The sequence below is a fragment of the Malania oleifera genome, chromosome 8 (assembly GCF_029873635.1).
Source record: "Malania oleifera isolate guangnan ecotype guangnan chromosome 8, ASM2987363v1, whole genome shotgun sequence".
Lineage (NCBI taxonomy): Eukaryota > Viridiplantae > Streptophyta > Magnoliopsida > Santalales > Ximeniaceae > Malania > Malania oleifera.
This window is the reverse complement of record NC_080424.1, coordinates 1,005,001-1,026,718: the sequence shown is the minus strand read 5'-3', so window position 1 is coordinate 1,026,718 and position 21,718 is coordinate 1,005,001. Positions and strand designations below refer to the sequence as shown.

General features: G+C 37.5%; 2 protein-coding genes across 5 annotated transcripts in view; one reads left to right on the top strand and one right to left on the bottom strand.

The window, feature by feature from the left end:
* Positions 1-5,707, top strand: part of LOC131161464 (vacuolar protein sorting-associated protein 52 A) — a 107,062-nt gene extending 101,355 nt beyond the window's left edge. For all 4 annotated transcript variants that reach the window (XM_058117243.1, XM_058117244.1, XM_058117242.1 and 1 more), the window contains exons 13-21: positions 1,052-1,167; positions 1,295-1,353; positions 1,797-1,897; positions 2,469-2,519; positions 3,596-3,775; positions 3,885-4,019; positions 4,321-4,395; positions 5,032-5,089; positions 5,171-5,707. In XM_058117243.1, the coding sequence (XP_057973226.1) occupies positions 1,052-1,167; positions 1,295-1,353; positions 1,797-1,897; positions 2,469-2,519; positions 3,596-3,775; positions 3,885-4,019; positions 4,321-4,395; positions 5,032-5,089; positions 5,171-5,475 (1,080 nt within the window). In that variant the 3' untranslated portion in view covers positions 5,476-5,707. The remainder of the gene's footprint in view (positions 1-1,051; positions 1,168-1,294; positions 1,354-1,796; positions 1,898-2,468; positions 2,520-3,595; positions 3,776-3,884; positions 4,020-4,320; positions 4,396-5,031; positions 5,090-5,170) is intronic.
* A 596-nt stretch (positions 5,708-6,303) lies between these two features.
* Positions 6,304-21,718, bottom strand: part of LOC131162402 (auxin response factor 1-like) — a 38,096-nt gene continuing 22,681 nt past the window's right edge. Inside the window, exons 14-15 of the mRNA XM_058118847.1 lie at positions 7,563-7,753; positions 6,304-7,037 (exon numbers count right to left, since the gene is read on the bottom strand). Coding sequence (XP_057974830.1) covers positions 6,866-7,037; positions 7,563-7,753 — 363 coding nt within the window. The 3' untranslated portion in view covers positions 6,304-6,865. The remainder of the gene's footprint in view (positions 7,038-7,562; positions 7,754-21,718) is intronic.

The window sequence follows — 21,718 nt, the reverse complement described above, 5'->3', positions numbered from 1 at the left end:
TTTTTTTCATTTAATATTATCTTGTCCTTCATACATTGCAATTCAAAGGATGAGTGTCATAGCAATCCAGTCCAGTCTAGTCACAAAACCTTAGCCACTAAAGCAATTGCTCCCTCATGTGCAAAATTAGATTGTAAGTCTGCTGATCCTCTTGAGCATTGGGTTCAGATATTCTTTTCTTGAATTTGTCTGTTTCATATGTCATATGGATGGACCAGTTTGGCTGCTTATATTGCAGAGGATCAAACACCCTCCCCCACTTCATTGCTGGGCCTTTTCTTCTTTCTCCTTCCCCTTTTTATACACTCTAAAAATGTAAGGTGGGGGCAGGGAAGGGGAGAGTTGCTAAAGTGTGGTATTTGAGTAATCTTGCAATTGTACAACTTAGTGTGTGTGCATTGGAATCCTTTGTGTGATGCCCGTCCTTAGCTTTTGAATACCTTTGTCTTCCATTGTTGGTCTTTGCTGATTTTTTCCATTCTTGGTTCTTTTTATTTGTTATATCTGTTCAATAACCAGTTTTAAAACATTGCCAGAAAAAATAAAAGAAATATATTTCTTTATAAATATTTTGGGAAATTACTTTGCAAACCCTGGAGTTTCACACATTTGCATTTAACTCCATCATGCTTTAATTCTGACATTAGATCCTTGAATTTTCATATTCAGCCTTCTCCAAGTCCTAGTTCCAGGATACTGTTAAAATGAAATGTAAAAATTCAAGAAGATAGATCTTGTAATCAAAACATCAAGAAGTTTACCATTTTGATGACACATTCTTGAGCAGGGGAGCTCGTGGACCTTGTATATGAAACTTCAAGAATCTAGTTTTCAAAAGTAGACATCAGGAATGAAGTGCATTTGCATGAAAATTCAGGGACTTGCTATGTGATTTACCCTAATTACTTTCAATTATCTGTGTTGGATTGGGGTTTTATTTTGTTTTGTTTTGTTTTTTTTTTTTTTGGCTCCATTTCCTTTCTGTTAAGTGGCAACATATTCTTTTAGCCCTTATATACTAACCAATCTCTTGATTTGTACCTCACTTCAGGAAATCGATCAGCCTGCATTGATTCCACATATAGCTGAAGCTAGCTCCCTCAAGTATCCTTATGAAGTCCTATTCAGGAGCTTGCACAAACTGCTTTTGGATACTGCTACTTCCGAGTATCCTCCAGCTCAATCTGTCCTTCAATATTGTTTTTATATGCTAATGAATTCTAAATCTGTTATGCATATTCAGTTAATATGCTAAATAGGGTAGTGTATTAACTTTTCGTCTCTCGTCCTTCAGGTTTATTTTCTGTGATGATTTCTTTGGGGAAGAATCCATATTTTATGAAATTTTTGCAGGTAATTCATTTGCATAAAGTACTCTCAACTCATAAACTAAAGCAAATATGACTCTGGCCATTTAAATTTCTGTTTTTTTTTTTTAATTAGATTTTTGTTTAGACAGTAAACTTAGTGGTTTACAGGCAATTTTAACCGTTCATAATTCTTGAAGCTCAACCCCTGATTAGCATTGTGAACTTTAACATTGTGTTTGGGAGCATGGATTGCGGACCTTGGATTGGATTTGGGTGGATTTGGACAAATTTCAATACAATTTTATATTACATTTTATCTAAATCCAATACAAATCCAAATCCAAATCCAAGCCCTCTCCATAAGGTAAGTGTATTTGGATAATTTTTTTAGAACAATGTATACTTAGGTCCCTTATATGTTTATTGGCATGAAATTTACTGGACCTACAATAATAAATTTACGCATGCTTTCATTTCAATCCTCAGGTCCGTTTTCTGTTATTGACGAACACTTCAATTCGATCCTTCCAAATTGTTTTGATGCTATTGGCCTAATGCTTATGATCCGCATAATCCACCAGCACCAGGTGAAGTTCTTGTATATAAATATTATGGTCTTACCTCAATCTGTATGGCATTGTTTTGTAGTTGTCTTTGACCTAAATCTAAGCTCGTGTTTGCTTCCCCCCCCCCCCCCCCGGGGGGCCCTTTTCCCCAAAAAAAAAAAAACAGAGAAAAAATGATAATATAAACTAAAATCTAAGCACATGATGTGCTGGTTATGTAAAAGCTTTTTGCAGCACAAATTTCCTTGGATGTCTGAAATTGCATAGTGAGTGCTAAGATCATAAAACCGATAGTCTTGGTCTCGGTGATCTCATCCTATTTCAAAGGGATCACCCTGAATGTTGTTTTTATTTTTTTATTTTTATTTTTTTATTTTGGTAAAAGAGGGCGGCACCTCCTTACTTTATTAGAAAACTCCTCACTTATGGCGGAGGAAAACCGTGGTTCCAGCAAAGCAAATTACACCCTGAATGTTGTTTACAAGGAGCATTAATGTGTAAATTGAAGCAGAACTTGCACTCTTCTGGAGTTCTGCTTGGTTAAATGCAGTTACAAATTGGAGTTATTCCTGATATCAATTTTCTCTTTCAGCTCATTATGTCGAGGCGGAGGATTCCTTGCTTGGATTCATACTTAGACAAGGTTTGTAGCCAATTATTTTATCATAAGAGCTGCATGTTTTTAGATTTCTTTTAATGACATTGTTCTCACTCTCGATAAATGATCAATCAATTCCAAACATATATGCCATGGTTCCTTCAAAAGAACCCCTTTTTTGTATAATATATGCATGTCTTATGAAATTGTTGTTGCTCTCTGCAACATGCCAACTAACAACTTATTACTGGCAACGAGACCCAATCTTGAGTGAAATAAATACCGCAAATATTTTTTCTTGGCTTGAAAATCAGTGGGCTTGCCATTAGGTTGAATATGGTTAGGAGCATCGAATCTGATCCAAGCAATTACCAGGAGAAATTACTTGTCAGATAAAATATTAGAGGAAACAAAAAGGAGGGAACACGTGTCTAGATGGAAATTGGAGAATCATTTTTTCCAACCAAATGAACAGGGGAGCACATGAACAGATTTTTTTGGCTTTTACCCGACTCTAATATTGAAATCATGTTTATGAAACTATGAAAAATAAGTGCATATAAGCCTCTATCTTATCATCACACCGATCATTACACTGACATGGAGGCATGATCCTCATTTGGCAACTTCATCATTGATTAAACTTTGGGGGAAAAAATGAACATCTGTTGCACAAGGCTCTTGTCCCATATCGGGGATTTGGGAGGGCATGATGTTTGCGGGCTTGCCTCTACACTTGGAGAAGCTATTCCTGTGACTTAACTTGTGCCTCGACGTTTGACTGTAACACCCTTATCGTTGGTGTAATTTGAAACCTTATTAATGATATTTTCTATTTTTATGCCAAGGTAGATCTATTTGCCCAATATTATGCTGAAACACATGTTTTAACAGGGCTTCCTTTGAATGAGTTGAGCATGATCTTATTAATACGTAGCAGATGGGACAGTTAATAATTAGCTCTGAGTTTAGATTTAAATGCTCATACTAGTGTCTCTTTCGAGACATTGCAAGCCTGATTCTTGTTATTTCCTCTTTACATAAGGACATTCCCATCTTTCTTGCGTAAGCGGTGTTTTGGGTAAAAAAAAGTAATCATGTTGTTGATTGAATCTAAGCAGGTTAACATTTCTCTATGGCCTCGTTTCAAGATTGTATTTGACATGCACCTCAACAGCCTCCGCAATGCTAATGTAAAAATGTTGTGGGAAGATGATGTTCATCCTCATTATGTCATGAGGCGTTATGCTGAGTTTACAGCATCACTTATTCACCTGAATGTTGAATATGGAGATGGTCAGGTAAGATGTATTTTCGAGACTCGGAATTTTGAAGTTTTTCTTTGTTAAGACTTTAATATATTTCTGACCAAGCGCGTGCTTGTTTGCTGCAACTCGTGGACATTTGCAGCTTGAACTAAATATGGAGCGGTTGAGAATGGCTGTCGATGATTTACTTATCAAACTTGCAAAAATGTTTGCAAAACCAAAATTGCAGACAGTGTTTCTTATAAACAACTACGATATGACAATTGCTGTTTTGAAGGTAAGCATCAGCATAAAAGGAAAAAATAAGAACTGTATCAATGTGAAGCTGAGTGCTATGGTTGCCCTGTCGATTAAATGAAAATGTCTTGACTAGCATGAAGTTTCTTGATATGTTTTGCGTCATATGCAAGGGATCATTTAGCAATTGGACAAAACTGTGCTGTCTAGAATGTACTTTATTCACCTTTTTTTCATCTTTTGTTAAACAGACTGCATGTACACTTATGTATGGTGCTCATGAATGTGAAACATATTCTAGCAACTGTGATTTTACAATAGACATGTCAATTGATTTTCAGGAAGCTGGTCCAGAAGGCGGAAAGATTCAACTGCATTTTGAAGAAGTACTGAAGAGCAATACAGCAATTTTTGTGGTAAGTCAACCAGTAACTTTAAAGAACTTTTTCTCCTACTAAAAGGAAATCGCACTGTGAATTGCATATTGTGTGGAGGGCTGAAGGCAGCTAAGCTTCTCTACCACACTGTTTATAATAATAACAATATGAACAATGATAGTGACAGTGTTACAACTTAGAAGCATGTCAACTGCGATTTTGTTTTCATCCATGTGATGTGGATAAATCTTCCTTCTGGTCTCTGGTGCTATTTCTGTTTTCATGAAGCAAATTATCTGAACAACTTACACTGCTTTGGAAGATTTAATAACATATAAGGTTCTGAAAAATAATAATGTTTAATGTGGTGGCAATGGTTGATTCCTGTAGAGAAGCGTAAACAGAATAATTATGATGTAGAAGAGATTTACAAACACAAGCATGGAGATACAGACAAAGTTACAATGGAGTTGAAAAGATCAAAAGAATTGGTTGTAGGTCATTGTTGGGAGAGAGACTTGGCATTGGATATTTCTTGGCATCATTGAATTTCCCCTGATGTTGTAATTTTTTGGAATTCAGATTGTTTTGTTCATGTTATATTTTGGCAATTGAAACCAACTAGTAGTCCACATCATTTGTAAATATCTCGATTCTATCCATTTAACCATGCAGGAAGAACTACTATTGGAGCATTTCAGTGATCTAATCAAGTTTGTGAAAACCAGAGCCTGTGAGTACTACAGCAATTCTCATTATATTCCATAGTCATTTAGACACAAAGAAATTGGCTAATTGGAAAGTTTATTTTCAGCTGAGGACCCCAGCTCTACCTCTGAGAGGCCTGTAACTGTTGCCGAAGTCGAGCCTCTGGTAAAGGACTTCGCAAGCAGATGGAAAGCTGCAATAGAACTGATGCACAAAGATGTCATTACTTCCTTCAGTAGCTTCCTGTGTGGTATGGAAATCCTGAGAGCTGCATTGACACAGCTGCTGCTTTATTATACTAGACTTTCAGATTGCATAAAGAGAATTGTCGGCGGGTCTGCTCTAAACAAGGATCTTGTTTCCATTTCTTCAATCATGTATGAAATCAGGAAATACTCTAGGACATTCTAGATTTTTGAGACCTTTGACAATGCACTCTTTATAACCCATTGCTTGATGGGGTTATGATTATGAGTTTTCAATAGTTGTCAATTGGAGCTCTTGGCGACATCAACAGAAATGGGAGAGGATTGCCCTCTTTTCTTCTTCTTCTTTTTGGAGAATTGTCATCTTTGTATTCAAAAAAATTATATAAAAATAAAATTCATAAAAATGAAGGCCTCATTTTGGCTAAGGATGCAAATATGTATTCATCATTGGAAATGCAAACAGAATTTAGTTTTGTTAAAATGGTAAGATAAAATGTGTTTGGATAATATGAAAAATAATTTAACCTTTCATGTCTTGAGCGGTGGGGGTTGGCTTTTCAACATTTTTTATAAATTCACCTTTTATGTTTAAAGCTTGAGTTTTGAGTTGGTTTTGGTTGTTAGGCCCTTTTATAACTGAAAATTAGTTTCTTAATTATATGTTAGCCAAACATACGCTCCTCATGGTCCCAAACTTGCTCTACTTCTCAACATGCCACCTAACCACCGCACTCCCTTAACTTCCCTCTGCTCCTGTAGAAGTCAGTCAATAGAACAGAGAGAGTTGATGATTAAGGCACTATATAACACCTAAAACTATTGATCAGTTCTGTAGACACTTCCCAAGCACTTACATTGTTGCACTGGAAAAGAAAAATGTGCCTGTAAATTTTATAATATCAATAAGAGATTCTATTACTACAAGTGAAGATTTCACATCAAAATTTTCCTTCCTATGCTATGATTTTACAAAAATATGCTGGCAGCTCTGCGAGAGAGAGAGAGAGAGAGAGAGAGAGAGAGAGAGAGATTTGATGATAAATGCATTAATATAACACCTAAAATAATAGATCAAACTCCCTTACAGATCAGGAGACACTTCCCAACTAACACTACCCAAGGAGTATTTACATTGTTGGACTGGAAAAGAAAAATGTGCAAGAAAAATTTTTAATATCGGTAAGAGATTCCATTACTACAAGAAAACTAAAGACTATATCAAAATTTTCCTCCCTATGCTATGCTTTTACACAATATGCTGGCAGCTATTTTATGGATAACCTGGCTACTGTTCTTGCTAGATGACCTACCCTTGAGTCTCAGACCATGTCCCTCCAGGCAGGCAGTGAAAAAAAAGATTTGCTGGCAGAGCTACTTTTTTCTTTCCCTTGACCAGCTACTTTCAAAACACAAATGAAACCTGCTAAACTGCAAATTAATGCAACATTCTTCAGCTGCCCCTGCAGCATGAGCAAAGCCATATTTCATATTTTTGTAGAACCAAGTGGCTGTTGAGTCATTGGCCAACAGTCTTCTCCTTCACCACCTTCAGCTCCAGAGTAAAAGTAGAAAAGGAGAATGGAAATATGGTGTCAAAAGGCCGGCCCTGCCAAAAGTGATTGGTCATCAGAGCTGATTATGATATTAGAATTGGACTTGCTTGGTTTGAGCTCTCCCTTCACTGGAAATTTTGTTGTTGAAGATAGCCTCTTGGCTTCTTCCACTGTGTATATGAAGATCTTCCTCACCATGCTGCAGAATTCACTAAAGAGGATGGGGAAAAGAAAAAGAAAGAAGGGACAAGAGGAAGGAGAAGAATTTCAGGACCATATAAAAAAATAACAATATAGAGCTAAAAAAAAAATATAATAAGCAACAGGTGAGGGATTATACCTAGAGCTCAAATTTCGAACAATCACCATCAATTAGACTGTTCTCTAATGATGAATTAACAAATTAACAGTTGTGATCACAAATTACATTGTGCAACATTTTATTCAGAACTTTATGGGAGACTTAACTGCAAATAGAGTAGCCATTTGACTATAAGGAACCCAATGTCACATTTCTACCCTTAAAAATACATAGCATGGTCCAAATATTGCAGTCAGTCTTAAAGATAAGTTCTACCAGGCAACCAAGACAATCTGCTTATTTAGCAATTGCTGCATATAGCGAGGAATCAAGATATTTGTGCAACTTCAACATATTAATGGACAAAGGAAAGTGCAGGGTTATTTTCCTTCTTAAAAGGAAAAGAATATGAGAAAAAGAGTTAATTGAACTTACGGCCAGGGATCATCTCCAACCATCATGAAGTCGTCCTCATCATCGGCGTAGACGACCTGCCATTTCTTTGTGGATCCACACAGCTCACCTCTAATTTCAAACATCTCTTCAAGTTTTGAGAGCAGCTCTTTGTAGCTATTTAACTGTGTCAAATCCACAGCTCTTCCAACAGCAATTCCTTGCATGTGAACCTGTTTTGGATGAATCAATGCCATCAATCCAATTAGAACAATATTTCACATTGATTAAATCCACAGAAAACTATACTTTAATAGTAGCAAATAAGCCACGAATTTTGTATAAAATTGAAAATTAACAAAAAAAAAAATATGCACTTAGATCCCACCAAAAAAATAAGTTAATAAATAAATGAGAACAACAAAAACAAAACCAAGCCTTAAGTCTCACTAGGTGGGGTCAACTACATGAATGCTTTCCTGCCAAGTTATGCGACCATTAACAATTTATTTCAACAAATTTAGGACTATTAAATCCTTACTATCTCATTCCTACCCCTTCTACTGTCCCTCACAGTAACTAACTCACTCTTCCAACTAGCGTACTATGTGACTTACATAGCAAGTGCCCAAACCATCTGGGTCATCCCTCCCTTATCTTATATTCTACAAGAGTTACGCCTAACTTACTGCAAATATGTTCATTTCTCAATTTATCTTTCAATGTTATACCACTCACCCATCTAAGCATTCTTATCATGACAAATTTTACTTTTTGGATATGTTGTTACTTAGTCGCCCAAAATTCTGATCCATATAGAATAGCTGGTCTTATAGTTGTCCTATAAAACTTCCATTTTAATTTTAAGAGTATTCTATGATCACAAAGCACACTTGAAGCACTACTCCATTTTACCTAACCTGCTTTAACTCCATCCATTATACCCTCTTCTCCTTCAACTTGCATAATAGATCCAAGGTGTCGAAATCTACTAGTGCTATTTATTTCTTCATCATGAAGTTTAAATTTGCCTCCGATATTCCTCCTACTATTACTAAAATTACATTTCATATATTCTATTTTATTTATACTTATCCTAAAGCTTCTAGATTCTAAAGCTTCTCTCCATAATTTTAACTTAGACTCTACTTCACACTTAGTTTCATCAATCATTACAATATGAACTTCAATAACATACACCATGGAACCTTATTTTGGATACTTCTAATTAGTTGATCCATCACTAAAGCAAAAAAGATGACGGCTCAAAGAAGATCATTGTTACACCTATTGTGATTGGAAATTCTCTAGTCTCTCTACCTATAGTCCTTGCACTAGTCATTACTCCACCATACACATCCTTAATGACATCAGTATACCTACTACATAAACCTTTTTTTTCTCAAAACCACCATAGAACTTCCCTAGGTACCCTATCATACGCTTTCTCTAAGTCAATAAATACCGTATGCAAATCTGTCTTCTTTTTTAAACTTTTCATTAATCTTCATAAAATCAAATTGATTTTCTGAAACCTTCATTTCTAAACTTAATCTTTGTTCAACTACCCTTTCCCACAATTTTATCGTATGACTCGTAAGTTTAATTCTACGATAGTTATTACAATTTTGAATATCTCCTTTATTTTTGTATATAGGTATTAAAGTGTTTTTCCTCCATTCATTTGGCATTTTCTTAGTTTTTATAATTGTGTTAAATAAATTAGTTAACCATATAGTTCCATTATCACCTAAGCATTTCCAAACTTCAATTGGGATGAAATCTGGTTCTATAGTTTTTCCAATTTTCATCTTTTTTAGTGCAATTTTAACTTCGTTAACTCTAATCTTGCGAATAAATCTCATATTTGTAGTCTTTCCTCATTTTTCAATTCTAAATTTTAAGCCTTCTATTTGGTTTTCATAAAATATTACTAAAGTAACTTCGCCATCTTTCTTTTATGTCTTCTTCCTTAACCAAGGCAATATCATCCTCACTTTGTATACATTTTGCACTACCTAAGTCCTTACTCTTTCTTTCTATAGCGCTAGAAAGTTTAAATATATCTCTCTCCCCTTCTTTTGTATTTAATCTAGCATGCAAATTATTAAATGATTTATGTTTAGCTTCACTAACGGCTTTTTTTTTTGCATCTTTTTCCTCTTTATACTTTTCAAAGTAATCCATGTTTCAACTTTTTTTTCATGTTTTATAACAAATTCGTTTTGTCTTTACGGCTTTACGGACATCTTGATCCCACCACCAACTTTTTTTTGCTATTCAAGAATCTTCTTCCTGATTCACCTAAAATCTCTTTTCTATCTTTTTAATAGAGCTAACTATCTTACTCCAAAGAGTATTATGCCTTGTATAATACTATCCATATCATCCTAAAATTTTCTCTTAAGGTTTTCTACTAAGCCTACTTGAGGAGCATAAGCACTAACGATATTTATTATCTCTTGGCCTAAGACCATCGTGATTTTTATAATTCTATCCCCTATTCTATTTACATCTAAAAGGTTATCTTTTAAGTTTTTGCCTACAATAATTCCTACCCCATTTTTATATTTTTCTTTTCTAGTCTACCAAAGTTTAAATCCTGATTTATCAATTTCTCTAACTTTCTCCTCCACTCACTTTGTTTCTTGAAAGCATATTATATTAATTTTCTTCTAATCATTGTGTCCACAATTTTCATGCTTTTATCCACAAGTATCTCTATATTCCAAGTTGCTAACCTAATTCTAATATCCTGAACTAACTTCTCCCCCCCCCCCCCCCGATGTCCAAAATGATGCAAGTCGCATATTTGACATTGTACCCAAATGTCAACATGACGCTTCACTTCGGAGCAACGACCTAGCCCACCCTCGCCCACTTTTCACTACATCCGAGTGGTATGAGTGCAGCGTGTCGCTCATAGGAGCCCATACTTGGTAAGCATCCAAACATCAATTTTTCCGGACAAGTTCGATATAAATGGCATTAGACAATCTCTAATAGGACTAGACAATTTTAAGCCAACCTATGTAAAAGAGCCCTTTCATCCCCCCTCCTAACAAAAGAAATTAGTTGGGACTACCACATTGTTCGCACCCGCCACTTGTGCATTGAGGCTTAAATCATTTACGCTAAATTACCACCTTTACCTAAAAGCTTAAGTTGTTCGGTTGTGGGCCAACAATGTATATCAAGCTTTAATACTCCCCCACACATGCAGCGCAACAGCCCATGGAGAGACAAACACAAGATACATAACACCCATTAAAGGGAATACAATAATGTTTTAAACACTACAAGATAAAAGCAGGCAACAAGACTGGAACTCAAGACCTCCTCGTAACCAGCTTTGAGACCATTTCAGAATATCACTTTACCTAAAAGCTTAATCTATTAGGTTGTGGGCCAACAATGTATATCAAGGTTTAACAATTTAAAACAACTAAAAGTTACCGCCACAAGGTTTTTTATGATTGCAAAATGGAACGTAATGGAAATAGGAAAGGCGAATGATAATTTGAGAACTTTTATAAGTTTCATGGCAGTCAAATGCAGACCAAGAAAATTAATGAGCACTTGAAATATACAGAGAAAGCTTGATTACACTTATCATAATTATAGTTGCTTTTCTTCTTGCCTTCTTAAAAATGGTGCAAGTTAAAATCAAAATCAAAGATACACTCAAATGAAAATGGATATCTCCTAGAGGCATTAGACAAAAACATATTATCTTAGTATACGACCACCCCCCCCTAACTGCATGTTTATGGAAGAATTATCTGCAAGCACACAGAAAATTCACAAAGAAAATGAACATGTATTTTGCCCTTGACTCTGCTTAGAATTTTATTTGTAAGATGATCCTAGTGCATGGGGCATAATAGCATTCCTTAGGTATAAATTAGTAGCAGTGCTTGTGCTCAAATTCTGCATGGTTGCTAGTTATAGGGATTTTTTTTCCCTTGTGGAGCATCCAAAAATATAGAATGGACTTTCAATCAAACTCCTGCAATTTTAGACAATGTGATTATTGCGGAAATTGCATTTATTGCAACAGTTTTACCTGATCAAGTGACTCTGAGATAATTCAACTTTCCAACAAATCCCTAGCACCGTCTTGAGTTAGGCAACAAATCATCCATATTTGGCATTTACTATTGCAATCCATGGGTATCAAGTTGTTTGGATCCCAACAGCCCAGTCTCATCTAAAAGATCAAGAACATACTTTCTCTGTGACAAGATTGTTCTTATACGAGATCTTGATACTTCTATACCCACAAAGTACTTCAATGGTCCCAAATCCTTGGTTTGAAATTTAGTCTATAGGAAAAGCTTTAGATCTTGGATGCCTTGATTATCATCTCCAATAATCATAGTGTCATCCACATACAAAATTAAGCAAAATCCTGTTAGTATGATGATAAAATATAGAGTGATCCACCACATATTGTTGGTGGAAAAACTCAAGTACGACAACATTGAATTGACCCAATGCTCTTGGAGATTGTTCTAAGCCATATACTGATTTCTTGAACTGACACACTACAAACTAGGTGGTTGCTCCATATAGACCTCCTCTCGAAGATCATCATGTAGGAAAGCATTATTCATATCTAATTGATGTAGAGACCAATGACAAGTAGTGGCCAAAAAGATGAACAAACATAACAAAGCAAGTTTAGCAACTAGAGAGAATGTGTCTGAATAATCCGAACCATACACTTGAGTATATCCATTAGCAACAAGGCGGTCCTTCTATCAAGCCACAAAACCATTTGGAAAGACCTTCACAATATACACCCAACAACAACCAACCACAGACTTATTAGGAGGTAAGCCAAGTATCACTATCCTATTCCACCCATAATGGGACAAGACTTCAGAATAGATTTTGGGAGAGCAATAGAAGACAAAATACTAAAATAGTAATATGACAGTGACAAGAAATCATAACAAACAAATTAGAGATGGATGTCGGGTACAAGTTTACCTTTTAGAATAGTAGTGGGAAGGTCAATATCTTGGAAAATATGATCATTTGAGTAAGGTACTAAAGACATAGAAGTGGAAGCTAGAGGAGGCTCTCCTCACTTCAGTCGTCGTGTGTATACCTGCAAATTGGGATGATCCAAGCGAGGAGGACTCAAACTGGACGAAAATGTCAAAGGATTGGGCACAAATACTAGGTTAGGATCTTGAAGGCAAGGCAAAGTAAGGGACTCATTAAGGTCAAGAGAACTCAAAGAATCAAAAGTAGTATTGTGTAAACTCAAAAAGGGTGACATCTGTAGAGACAAAGAATCCATGTAAAGTAGGGCTATAACATTGATATCCTTTTTGAATAGTAATATCCTAGAAAAATACATTTGATAGCGTGAGGATCCAACTCATCCATTCCTAGAATTAACTGTTGGATAAAAGACAATCAATTATACAAGGAAGGGAGAACAAAGGTGTGAGATTTTGCCACCAAAGACAGAGGATGGCATTTTATTTAATGAGACAGCAAGCAGTAAGCACAACATCACTTCAAAAAACTTTGGGGACCTTCATTTGATACAGCAGGGTATGAGTGACTTCGAGAATATGTTTGTTTTTCCATTTTGCAACTCCATTTTGATGTGGAGCATGGGCACAAGATGACTGATGGATCATACCAAAATTGGGTACTGAAGTACTCCTTAGCATTATCACAACAAAGTATCTTGACTGACATATCAAACTCAGTCTTTATTTGAGAACAAAAGGCACAAAAGATATTAAAAAACTCATAATGACCGTTCATAAAATACAATTAAGTCATCCTAGAGTAGTCACCGACAAATGCAACAAAACACCGAAACCCCAATTTGGAAGTGACACGAATAGGACCCCAAAGATCAAAATGGATGAGCATGAATGGACTATCTGCCCATTTTTTTGACCCAAGAAGCAAAGGGAACCCAATGATGTTTTCCCAAGTGACAAGACTCACATTCAAGACTAGACACAAAACTCAAGGTAGGAACTAGTTGTTTCAATTTGTCAAAGGATGGAAGACCAAGGAGACAATGGATTTGAAGCGGTGTAGTAGCGGTTGTGCAGACAATGGGAGAAAGGAGCAACTCTAAGTAGTAAAGTCCACGAGCCTTATGTCTTGTACCAATTGTCTTCTCTTTGAATCCTAAATAACTGTCGAATTAGGAAAGGTTACAAAACAATTTAGTGCCTTTGCAGCTTACTAACTAACATGAGATTGAACAGGGAATTAGGAATGTACAAAATAGAAGAAAGAGAGATGGAGGGAGTAGGCTTTACTATATTCCTATCTCCTTAACTATAGTTGTGGACCCATCAGCAAGGGTAACTTGAGGTAGATTTTTAGGATATTAGAGGGTAGAAAAAAGTTGGTTACACTTGTCATGTGGTTAGTAATAGCAGAGTTGATAATTGAAGGACTAATACATGAGATACCAAATGACATACAAATTGTAGGATTGCCCTTCTAAGCAAAAGATGAAATTGGGACGCTTGATACTATAGGAAACTTGAATACTCTTCCTCTGAGACAATTATAGTACATTGTTCACCTAAACAAATGCCTGACAATGGAAAATCACTTTTGGCATTTGAGGACGCCATCTCAACACACACACAACCTCGATACAGCAGCAAATCAGAAATACACAGCAAACAAAATGCTCTTGGGTTTCCAAAAGCAAACTTCTAGACCAATCGAAACAACCACAAGTGAACTTCCAGACCAACAGAAGCAAACACAAATGACTCGACTGCCAATTCAACCGCAAACGAGTCACCAACTGGACATAGCACTGCCACAGCCCTATAAAATCAATGTATAAACACTGCCACTGCTCCAAGGGACTTAAACAAAGTCCAAGAAACCAACACACAGCTCTAACAGTCCCAAACAGCCTTCATACAATTTGCAAATCAGAAATACACAGCGAACAACATCCTCCTGGAATTCATGGACACCATCCCAAAACACAATATTCAACAACCATGCAGGGGCAGCATCAAGGTTCTGCAGCCATGGGAGAGATTAGAAGAAATAGAAGACAGGAAAGGAAGGGAAGGGAGGAGAGAGGAGATAGCGGGCGGAACTCACGTTCAATTAACAATTCAAAGTTACCAACAACTAACTTACAACATGGCTTTCACACACTATTTATAAGAAGTCCTACACACATAAAATTACACACATACCCCTAAAACTACATGAATTACAAACAAACCCATACTTTACACAAATATTACAAACAAGCCCCCAAAATACACATAATATTATACTAACTAAACTAAATACATAATAAACTACTAATTAAATCCAACAATCCCTCAACCCAATTCTTCCTAATTATTCTCCAACATGGCTCTTGCCAAGGTCATGGTTTTTGTCCTACATCAACTCTCCACTACTTAGAAAAAATTCGGCCTTAAATTTTGAAATGTTCAAGGATCAAAAGGGAGAAGCAAACTTGGACTCTTCAAAAGCCATCATTTGAATGTGACAAGAAACCATGTTCCATTGGAAGCACCGCGGACTTGACTTCAGAATAAGCATCAATGAACTCATTGGGGATGACAAACTCTTACAATAGGAATGTTTGAAAGACTTTAGATTTCTTCAAACACATTCATTTTCTTTCTATTATAGTGGAAGACATGTGTTCTTATGTCCTTGAGTCACACCCAAATCATCCAACTAAGGAGAACCAAGGAGTACATGGCCAATCTTCATAGGTATGATATCACACAATAGCCAAATAAGCACCCATTTGGATAGGAACCAAACATCTCTCTCGAACATGTAGAGTTATGAACCCAAGATATCATACAAGGCTCTAGGTGAGATTTCAGATGAAGCTGCATTCGAGTGACTCCATTTATGGAAACCACATTCATTGGACATCTTCCTTCAAAGATGGTTTTGCAAACCTTCTCTCCGCATTTGAGAAAGGTGTTGAAAAGCTAGAAATTGAGCCCAAAGTTTGGCAAATGGCATTCCTTTTCCTATTATTTTTCACCATGTTGCTGAATTTATGCATATATATGCTGCAACTACATATCTCCAACAGCCCTTTAACACAATTTCCCACAAGCCTTACTCCCAATTTCTCAAAAACTATTTTTAATTCACCTTGATATTGATTGTCCTGCTGAAATGAACAAATTCACCAAGAAAACTCACAAATTACAGCAACAAAGCCTGATTTTTTATGTTGGGAGCGACAATTTCCAGGTTTCGTGCCAAATTTATCGCACTTTATTGCAATATATTATGTCCACAACAAAATATCTTCTTGCAGATCAAAATACCGTGGAGAAAACCCAAAATATCATGGCTGGAGCAAATTCCTGGCAAACTGGAGCCAGGAGAAGATTCAGGCTGAGTCCCACTCACAAGTCGCCAGCATGTGGACCACATGAGCCACCAGTGGCGACTTTCCGACAATGAGTTTTGGGGCGAAAGGAGATCAAGGGATGGGGAGTATAGTGATGTTGGTGGTCTGATTAGAAAAGTATGGGAGATTAGGGGTTTCAAAGTGCCAACATCTGGAGATGTTTTGGCCAGTGTGTGGGGTGTTCTCCAGTGCTCGGATGGTGATGAAAATTGGGGGGGGAAGGGTTTCAGGGGGTTCTGTTTTTGGTGATGTGGGTGGGGTTGTAGAGTCTAAGCTGGAACTATAAAACTGCTTTTCAGTTTTTTTTCTTTTTAACTGAAATTTGAGGGCAGAGAAGAATCATAGAGAGAATGATGGAAGAAGAAGTGGGGTGTTCTCCAGTGCTTGGATGGCGATGAAAATTGGGGGGGAAGGGTTTCGGGGGGTTCTATTTTTGGTGATGTGGGTGGTGTTGTAGAGTCTAAGCTGGAACTATAAAACTGCTTTTCAGTTTTTTTTCTTTTTAACTGAAATTTGAGGGCAGAGAAGAATCATAGAGAGAATGATGGAAGAAGAAGAAGAAGAAGCAGCAGCAGTGGAGGGAGATTGAATTTGCATAACAACAGGGGAAGAATGGAATAAGAAGGAAGAAGAAGACAGGAAGAGGAAGAAGAAGAAAAAAGAGGAGTGAGAGGAAAATGGGGGACAGAAATGGTAGAATAAAGATCAATATTGGGCTCTGATACCCAATGATGCAGAGGCAGCATCAAGGTTCTGCAGCCATGGGAGAAATAGAAGAGGAAGGGAGGGGAAGGGAGGAGAGAGGAGATACCAGGGGGCTCACACTCAATCAACAATTCAAATTCATCAAAAACTAACTTACAACATGGCTTTCACAAACTATTTATAAAATTATAAGAAAGCCTACACACATAAAATTTCACACATACCCCTAAAACTACATGAATTACAAACCCACCCATACTTTACACAAATATTACAAACAAAACCCCAAAATACACATAACATTATACTAATTAAACTAAATACATAATAAACTACTAATTAAACCCAACAATCCCTTCAACCCATTTCTTCTAAATTATTCTCCAACATGGCTCTTCCCAAAGTTTTGCTTCTTGTCCTACATCACCAGAGCAACCCACAAGCACACAATGAAAAAGAAAAAAATGAATCAAGAACACAGAAATACCACTATTTCAGGCCTCAATGAACACAATAAACAGTGACCAACCGCTTCAGGCATTAGCAAACAATCATTCCCTGAATGTTGCACACGAGGAACTGAAAAGGGTGATATCTTTGGACAAAAAAGATGACAAACAACTTGGTATTATGGTGTGAGGAAGGATTCAAGACATTTGAGAGGAAATCAGAGCAAAATGGCTGCTCAAAAGTATCTGACGCACCAACATGTGGGGTCAGCACTGCCAACTTTCGACAGGCGCGTGGAGGCTCCTGTGGCTGTGAAATTTTGCAGACTGGCAGATCGGCAGGTTCTGTGGCTTGCTATGTGGTCGGTTTTGCAAAAAATGAGGTATTTCTTGAGGTTTTGAAGAGGACAGTAGCATCCAGGATTTTTCCAGCGACTGCAGCTTTTTCCGGCAACTCCTGAACCAGCTCCTGGACTTCGGTAATGCTGATGACCCTTCTACCGCAGCAGGTTGCGTGGTTTTATGATGTTCAGAGTTTGATTTTACGGCAGTCATGCAGTTAGGGTTCAAGTCAGATCTTGCTCTGATACCATGTTGAATAATTGGGTAAAATGGAAGACCTAACCTCAATGATAGGCCTCTCACTCTATTTATAATATATGTCAAATACAATGCCAATGACCATAATACCCTTACTAATTCACACATACTAATAATGCTAAATGACTAAATAACCATTAACAGAGGCATCCACAGCTAAGTACAAATAAAATTCTTAAAACGAATGGAGATGGGAATCTCTCACTAACATGTGGATAGTCTTTGGTATGCAGATATCAGCATAACAGCAACAAAGGAGGTGAACTTCAAAGTTGGGCAAATGAATCAAATGAAGACAGTACAACAGCAAATTTTGGTTGTGAGACATGACTTGTTGATGGATGAAATTACTTCTCAGTATGCCAGATCTTCCAGCACAGGGAAATCCTCTCCCCCTGTGTGTCTCTTTCGTTGCTGGGCAGTTAGGCCTATGACAATGACAAAGCAAAGATAATTAATTGATATCTCATCAAGGAATGAAGTTTTGTGCTGATGGAAAGAAATCCTCCATGGAAGCAAGTCCAGATCGAAGGATGAGACTAGAGAAACTGGGAGAAAGAGATGCTTGTGATTATCAGTGAGAAGAATCAGATTCAGAATTCAGTGGGTAAAATTGTCATTGTTGGCTATTTGATGAATTGTTTAAAGTGTGACCTCAATTTTGACCTTTTTGAGTAGCTTCAGTGGCAAAGAAAATCAGTATCTGATGGAAATTAGACCAACTCAGACTGGAAAATTTCTTTAAGTGGGTTTGACTTCTAGAGGCAAGAATTACTCATTCTTGCTCCAGAGGTTCTGCAAGGGCATAGCAGGAGAATTTTTGTGAATTTTTAGGGCAGCAACAGTCGAGCATCCCAGATTCGAAAGAAATCCATGCAAAATGTTGGAATGATGTTTTGTTGGGGTTAAATAATTTAAGGAAGGATGATAATTAATTTGTTTCAGCTTAATTCTGCGGAGAAGGGTCCATTTCCTGGGATCAGTTTCCTACGCTAGCAGCAAAGATGACTACTAGTTTAGCTGCCTCAATGGCTAGAAAGGTTGTGGCGGCGCTGGAGAATTTTGGGTTATCTGATTTGCAGGGTAGAAGGGATGAGAAAGGCTGCATGGGCTCAGGCATGGGAGGGCTGTTGGTAACCAGTAAAGGGCCTGTTACTATCAGGTTCACAGATGGTTTTAGACTTGGATTGTGCACAAAATTCTAACTAAGAAGGGCTAACTGGTGGATGGTTAAGGGATTTGGGTCAGATTAGTGAGCATGCTTTAGTTAGCCAAGCACATCTAGGCCTGAAGTATACATTGAGCATTATGTCCAATAGTGATCAGGCCCAAATTATAAGCCATTAAATCAGGCACAAGATATAGGTTAGCCTCTGATTCAAAGACTGCAGGCGAAAAGGGTGGTCCCTCAGGCTTCAAAGACACATGTCAAATCAAATCTTTCAAAAGAGGTCCTTCAGCAATTCAAGGAGTCAGCCACATCTTCTTCACCAGCAAATGATATTGGATCCGTGGGTCTAGGTAGGCTGGCATCATGAAAAGACCGGAGTGTCTCAGGTAAATCTAATTATGGGAACTCAGCTGATGTCTCTGCTTCCTTAGGGGGTGAGAAATGTGCTCATGATGAGAGACTGGCCAAACAAGCATCCTATGGTATGGATCACTGCAGGAAAGGAGATGAAGAGGTTCAGTTAATTTGCAGGGATAATGTTCAAGTTAAGCTTGGAGCTGCAGGGGATCAGTGTAGGGAAATAGTAGTGATGAGTCTAGGAGGAGTAGGTTTTGTTCTGGGTGGGCAGCGGTGCGGGTGGATGTTGACAGTCTAAAGAGGGATTCAGCTGAAAAGGATGAGGAGAAAAAGCATTGGGGAAATATGTTACAAGGATGAGAATAATGTTGCCAATGAATTTGCATGTGATGATGGTCTGTTATTTGATGAATTTCCAAGAAAGTATGGTTATGTGCCTTGAGTCATATGACTACTTGGGGACCTATCATATGTGCCACTAATAACCATCTCGGGTGAAGAGTTTGGGGGGAATTCTTATTTTTAAAGAAGATGGATTGAGTAAATACAGCAACATTTTAGATGGGATTTTCCCAATTCTTGTGGAGGAAATTAATGGGAGGGATGTAGGAGCCCAACAACCATTGGATAAGATGAGGTTATGGCTGTCTAGTGCTGGAGGAAATGAAGTTTGCCTCGATGGTCGCACAAGGAAGCTGAAGCAAAGCCAGCAGGAATTCGTAAACTTGCACTGTTCGGTGAATTATAATGGCAGGGGTTTTGAAGGATTTTTTAGAAGAAGAATAACCATTCTTATTAAATTTTAAGAGACACGATTACAAGATAAATAGTAGAGGAAGGCCACAAAATCAGAAAATCAAATCACCACAAAATCAGCAAATCAAATCAGCAGATCTCTAAGCTAGAAAACAGGAAACTGAAACTACTGGAAACTGAAATAGTAATTTCAGATTTTAAAAAATAGAATTACCTAATTTATTCCCTAGAAATCCGACACCCCCCCCCCCCCTCTCAAGTTGGAGCATAGATATCTATCATGCCCAACTTGCTTAGAAAGAGCTCAAAACTAGGTCTGAAAAGTCCTTTGGTGAAGATACCGGCTATTTGTTAAGTAGTGGGAACAAAAGGCATGCAAACAGATCCACTATCAATCTTCTCTTTTATGAAGTGCCTATCAATCTCTACATGCTTCGTGCGGTCAGGTTGTACTAGATTTTGAGCAATACTTAAGGCAGCTTTGTTGTCACAATACAACTTCATTGGCATGTTCACCAGCATCCGCAGCCCTTCAAGAATTCTCTTCAGCCATAGCATCTCATAAACTCCGTTAACCATAGCCCAATATTTTGGCTCGGCACTGCTCCTTGCAACCACATTCTGTTTCTTGCTTCGCCATGTGACCATATTTCCCCAAACATAAGTACAGTATCCTGACGTGGATCTCCTGTCAATAACTAAGCCTGCCCAATCTGCATCAGTGTATGCTTCTATGTTCTGCATGTTCTGCTGTGTGGTCTTCTGGATGAGTAAACCCTTTCCTGGTGTACTTTTCAAGTATTTGAGAATCTTATAAACTGCTTCAAGATGTTTCTCGTAGGGTGAATGCATAAACTGGCTTACCAAACTCATAGCAAAAGCAATATCGAGCCGTGTATGTGACAAGTAAATTAACTTTCCCACCAACTTTTGATACTGAGTTGTATTCGCTGCATCACCTTCCTTGTCATCTCCAAGTTTCTAATTGGGATCTATTGGAGTGTCTACTGGCCTACAACCGCTCATCCTAGTCTCCTTAAGGAGGTCAAGGACATACTTCCGTTGGGAGACAACAATCCCTTTCTTCGACCGAGCAACCTCCATTCCAAGAAAATACCTCAGAGATCCTAAGTCCTTGATCTCAAATGTTGATGAGAGGGAAGTCTTCAAACAGTTCATCTCAAGTACGTCATCTTCAGTGAGAATTATATCGTCTACATACACAATCAGTATCGCTATCTTCCCATCTTGTGAATGTCTTATAAACATCGTATGATCACCTTGCCCTTGAGTATACCCCTGACTTTTAATAAACTGAGTGAATTTCTCAAACTGGGCTCTTGGTGACTATTTTAACCCATATATGGACTTCTTTAGTTTACACACCTTTGTGCCAAACTTTTCACCAAATCCTGGAGGTGCACCCATGTACACTTCTTCCTCCAGGTCTCCATTAAGAAATGCATTTTTTATGTCCAACTATTGCAAAGGTCAGTCACGATTAACTGCAAGTGACAAAAGAACTCTTACAGAGTTTAGCTTTGCGACTGGGGCGAATGTTTCCAAGTAATCAATGCCATAGGTCTGAGTGAATCCCTTGGCGACCAATCGAGCTTTATGCCATTCTAGAGAACCATCAGAATTATACTCGACTGTAAACACCCATTTGCACCCTACAGTTGTCTTTTCTCTTGGTAGATCAACTAACTCCCACGTGCCATTTTTTTCAAGAGCTTTCATCTCCTCG